Raw genomic sequence first — 5,434 nt, 5'->3', positions numbered from 1 at the left:
CATGTGCGTACGTTAGCGTGTGTGTGTATACACGTGAATGTGAGTGTATGTACGCGAACGTGAATATATGTGGACGCGCGCACATATGTTTGTGTGTGCGTATGTATATGACAAGTAATATGGCTTGAGATGTGAACGCGTGTTTTTGTGTGAGACTAGGAAAGGCTCTCACAGATGTATGTCGTGAGTTATTCAGGATCATTTGACGTCTGCTGTGTGGTATGATCTTGGTGGTCGGTACATGGTGGGGGAAGTGGAGGTCTACTGCATAGGTGTGGTGGTCGAGGGGCCAAGCGTCTGATATATGCATGGTGGATCCAGGCTGTATTGCTCTTCTCATTTTGTACCTGGCATATCACATCATTTGATTTTATGACTGAAATTTCCCACTCAAGGTAGATAAGATGCTTGGGCCGTTCCTGATTGCAACTGATGGAGTAAGACTCTGTCACCCACGTATTGAGTCCTTGTAAGTGGGACGATGTGCATTCCTCTCAAGCTTGTGGTCAGACTTGTCGTTGGCCAGAGTGACATGGTGGTGAATCTGTCTCTGACTTTTTTTCTACGAAGCGTAGGTAGACCAATATTTGGGTGACAGCCAGTGAGTGCGTAGTGGGAAGAGACACCGGTGGCACTGTTGATCGTGGCGTTCATAGATGAGATGACGGATTCAAGGACGTCTGTCCTTTCACAGCCTCTGTTATTACACAGCATGTATAGGGCATTCTTCATTGTGCAGTGTTGACATTCGATGTTTCCTGAACTTTGTGGTTGCCAAGGGCAGCGCAGTTCCTGCGTAACAGACATTTGTCTACAAAATTGTCTATAGACCTCTCCCGTGAAGTGTGTGCCTTGGTCAGAGGATACTATGCAAGGAATCTCCCTATGCTGAACGAAGAACTGGTACAATCCGCAGGCGGCATCAATGGTGTGATCCCTTGCACATCGTATGTCCATGAAATATCGTCTGAAGCTGTCCAGAATGGTCAGGATGTATCGTTTCCCTTTTGAGTTTGGCATTGTCACAAAGTCTATGTAGATAACTCTGAATGGTCTCTGTCCGCGTTAGCAATGACCAATGGGCCAGTGTGTGCATCTGTCGTAGTTCCCTTTACATTTTGTGTCGCAAGAGTCAACATAGGCCGACATGTTGTCGTATGAGCTCTTGCATGTGTGTGATGCCCGGGTGGTTGTTGCCCTCGTGTGCTTGGGATAGGTATCTGGTGCACAGTTTATATGGTACAATCAGCTTGTGGGAGTTTTTACTGTCTCTTATCATCAGAACAGAGGTGCCTGGTTCCAGAAAAAATTGTCGTAAGTGCTTTTTGGAGAACATAACTCAGTGGTCACCACGATCAATATGTGGCTCACTTGAGCTGGATGACTGGAGAGAGCTAAGGATCTTTGCTAGGGTTTCGTCTTTTTGTTGTCTATTTGCAATGTTCAAGTGGTTGCAAATCCTGTCTGTAGGAATGGAGGATGAACAGTGGAATGTGAAGAATGCATTGCTGATGCGCTTTTGGGTGCGGGTATTCTGTGGAGAGGAGTTTTAGGTATGATCGATGGTCGGTGATGATAACGAAGGGGTGGTTGCACAGGAAATAGTCGAATTTCATTATAGCTCATTTTACAGCGTATGCTTCTTGTTCTGTTGTAGACCAGTTCTGTTCTGTAGAGTTGAATGTTTGAGAAGCGGCCGCTATGATATTTTTCTTCCCATTATCAGCTTCTTGCATCAAAATTGCTCCACACATGACGTCGCTGGCATCGGTGATGAGATTGAAAAGTTTGGAGAAGTCCAGGAATGAGATGACAGGTGGTGAGGATAGTCGTTCTTTGATCTTTCTAAAGGCTCTGTCGGCTTTATCTGTCCAGGTGAATGGCTTATTGATCTTGTTGAGATCGTGTATGGGAGCCATTAGTTTTGAGAACGTGTTCGACTTGATTTGTTCTTGTAAACATGTCTCGAGCAACTGTCTAATCCATACCAGTCAACTGATGAGGCTTTGTAACTCCTTTTTTGATGTTGGGGGTTGCATTTCTCTGATTGTTCAAACGTATTCAGGATCAAGCTTGAAACTTTCACTGCTTACGATACGTCTGAAAAACTTTGCTTCGGATGTGAGGAAGGAGCATTTGTCCGGGTTTAATCTGCATCCAAAGTTTCGGAGAGCAGAATGGGTCGGATGAATGTTTCCTTATTATCCTCTGTGCCAATTACATCGGCATATTTAATGAGAAGGTTTACTGTGGCCTCTAATTCATCCCGGTTTGGGCGATTTGGCAGTGATAGCCCAGTGCTATGCTTCAGCCAGGTTAGTTTTTCGTCTAGCATCTGGGTGTTGGGCTGAGGTTCCATCGTGTAGTGATTCTGGATTAGAACGGATTGGGTGCCGTATATAAGATCATGGACTGATGATGTCAGTGGTGTGATAGTGGCTGTGTGTATTGTATGGCCTGATGCAAGTGTGCGTCTGAATTCTACAGTAGAATTCTGGTTGTCAATCAGATATGAGATGAGCATGCTGTGATGCAAGACATTTTGACCGATCAAGATTGGTGTGGCTTGTGTTGTCACCAACATGTTCACTTTTTCAAAAGTAGGGGAGTTCCGATTGCCGATGGTGATGTTACAGGTTAGTTTGTCGAGGGCAGTGATGCTGCCATTTATATCTTTCACCTGGACGTCGGTGTAGGTCATATATTTCTTAGCTTCTCCGGGTAGCTGCGATATAGATATGATGCATATGGAACATTCTGAGTCTAGCATCACGATCCCAGAGAAGTTTACGTCGTTTATGTTGAAGATGGATTGGACAAGTAGTGATTGGTGATCGAGTCGTGGAGGTTGAAGATATGATGGCTGATGTAAAGATAGGGCGAACGGGGCATCACATCTTGTCCTGCCCAAAGTGAAAATCCTCTTTTGTGGATGGTAGGTCGTCATCCATTCCGTGTTTTGTTCTTTTTATATTTGGTTTTCATGTATACAGCTGCTTATCTCAAGGTACTTTCCAGATGGCCCGCGAAATCTGTTAATTTTTCCCCGTCCTGTCGTTCCAGATCCCAGGCTTGACTAAGGTGTTGGAATGGGCTGCTTGCAAATATTCTTTCAGTGCTTCGAAAGTGGATGAGTCTGTTTTCGAATCAACCATCTGCTGAAAGATACCTTGGTCAAATAAATCTTTTGCAGACTTGACGAACTCGCCTTCCAGGCAGGGATATCTATCCAATTTTGGCACAACATAGATGGTGTAGGCTTTGTTCAGTGCCGTGATGAACTGGTTTACGTCATTTCCTGGGCGGAATAATTTCTGCTGTTTCATGATATCCCAGATGGCTTGTTGACGAATAACCTAACTGTAATCATTTTCCTTTTGATTCGTAGTAAGCTTTAAAGCCACCAGCATGTCGTCTATGTTGGTTTGGATTTCTCAATCTGCATTTCGGATGGCTGTGCTGCCCCTGTCTTCAAATTGAACAGGAGTGTTTTCTGGTCTCTGATGAGGGTGAAAAGTTTAGCCCATGTGAAGCTTGTGTAATTCTCCATATTTCACTTGTATGCTTCTGACACCAGTGTAATAGACAAATGTATGGTTGCAAGAAAAATACAGACAACTGAATAAAATTAAATTTTATTATATTTTATTCTCACCAAATCAGAGATTTATAGTGGTAGAGGTGTTGTCATTAGTAGCAATGAGTCTGGTGATGTTGGTGAGTTACTTGCGATAAGTTAATGTTGGTGTTGTCGTCATCAGCAATGTATTCGCAGTATGTTGGTGTCAGTGATGACGATGCCGAGACGATCCCTGAGGACGGTAAGTGCCTCGTGGTTGAAGGAGAGGTTCCTTTTATAATCGGTCTTTGGCTTTAATCAGATCAAAAAAATGTTTCTTTTTTGTCTCTAAGTCAGTAAGTCATGTTTCCGCATGGAGAACAGAATTTTGTTTTTGTTCTTCGCATAGCGTGCGTAGGCGTAATCAACATTGTGTATGTGGATCATATAGTAATTGAGTGAGATCTGTTATATAACAAAGGCCTCTTCAGATCTCAATCAGATTTGTAGTGTATGTTTGTGGAATAGCTTTAGTTCATGACAAAGTCATTGAAGCGGGCAGGGAGCCGTCCTCTTGTTATTCTTGCTGGGGATGGAATTCTGTCCGTATTGCCCTCCTGTAATGTTGTAGGATGTATGTCATGAGTTAGTGCAAGTTCATTTGACAGCTGCTGTGTGGTATGATCTTGGTGGTTGGTACATGGTGGGGGAAGTGGGGGTCTACTGCATAGGTGTGGTGGTCGAGGGGCCAAGCATCTGATATGTGCGCAGTGAATCCAGACTGTATCGCCTTTTTCATTTTGTACCTAGCACATCACATCATTTGATTTTATGCCTGTGAAATTTCCCACTCAAGGTTATATAACACTTCCTACTAAAAAATATTTAAAAAATACAGCACAAAAGAAACAACAAACTTCCTTTTAAAATAACAGCGACAAACATTTTATTTGTCGCAGGAACTGGCAGGTTGGACTACGAAAAAGGAAGAAGGAATAGAAAGTTCTTTTGAGGTCATAGTCGGTCAGTCAGGACTGTGTTGTCCCCAGCTAATAGTGAAGGCCGTCAATGCTAAAGCAAGACGTCCGGTGGACAGGGGGCGAGAGAAGAGGTGTTGCTAAGCTGAAGGTCCGGTTCTGACTGCCTGACGTTCCCTCAGGACTTTTTAGGGATGAATCAATGCACCCTGTTAGCTGATAGGTCAGCCTGTGGCCAAAGAACTCGGGGGGGGGGCATTGATTAACCAGAGAAAATAGTTCTCTGTGATCACAATCATGAATGCAGTAACGCAGAGCAATCTTTTTCAACTGGATATTTATTCATAAATATTTACAGAATAAATAAATATAAAATATGACACAAGGCCTACAAAGAGGAAGGGGGAAAACATGTCCTATTTAACATTTGTTAACTTAACTAACCTTTCACTACAATACTACAGGCGCTACATGAATCACCTACCCGAAATTATTTGGAATTATTAAGGACTCATTAACCAGGTTTCTTGTGATTGAATGAAAAACAACCAATCTCAATCTTCCCGTGTTATTCAGTCTTCTCCGCCATTCATATCAGACACGTGGAAGAAGTTTCAACAGCAATTGCATCACCAAAGAATTCAAGGCTTTCTTTTTTTTTTTTTACCTCAACCCAGCTAAACTCCACAGGAAATGAACAAAGTAAAAAGGGCGAATCATAGATAAGTTCCACAAAAGCGACTGTTTTTGCAAAGAAACATTCTTTCTTCCTCCTCTTTCCTATCAATGCAAGTCGGAAGACGAGACTATGTGTAATTATGATAAAAACAAAATTATGGAATTTGAAAGTTCTATTGAGCTCAGAGTTAACGCTTATCACGTTAAACTCCCCAGGCAT

General features: G+C 42.9%; 1 protein-coding gene across 1 annotated transcript; it reads right to left on the bottom strand.

Annotated features, from left to right (window-relative positions):
- Window positions 1-390: 390 nt before the first annotated feature.
- LOC145291045 (uncharacterized) lies at window positions 391-1,020 on the bottom strand. The gene has a single exon (XM_080136552.1). It carries the CDS (start codon window positions 1,018-1,020, stop codon window positions 391-393), a length of 630 nt encoding a protein of 209 aa, XP_079992678.1.
- Window positions 1,021-5,434: the final 4,414 nt, after the last annotated feature.

The sequence above is a fragment of the Euprymna scolopes genome, chromosome 12, assembly GCF_053919585.1.
Source record: "Euprymna scolopes isolate OS-2025 chromosome 12, ASM5391958v1, whole genome shotgun sequence".
NCBI lineage: Eukaryota > Metazoa > Mollusca > Cephalopoda > Sepiida > Sepiolidae > Euprymna > Euprymna scolopes.
This window is presented reverse-complemented; position numbering and strand designations above follow the sequence as displayed.

Excerpts from the sequence above, each read along its gene's own strand:
- LOC145291045 (XM_080136552.1), bottom strand. The coding sequence starts at position 1,020 with ATGCCAAACTCAAAAGGGAAACGATACATCCTGACCATTCTGGACAGC.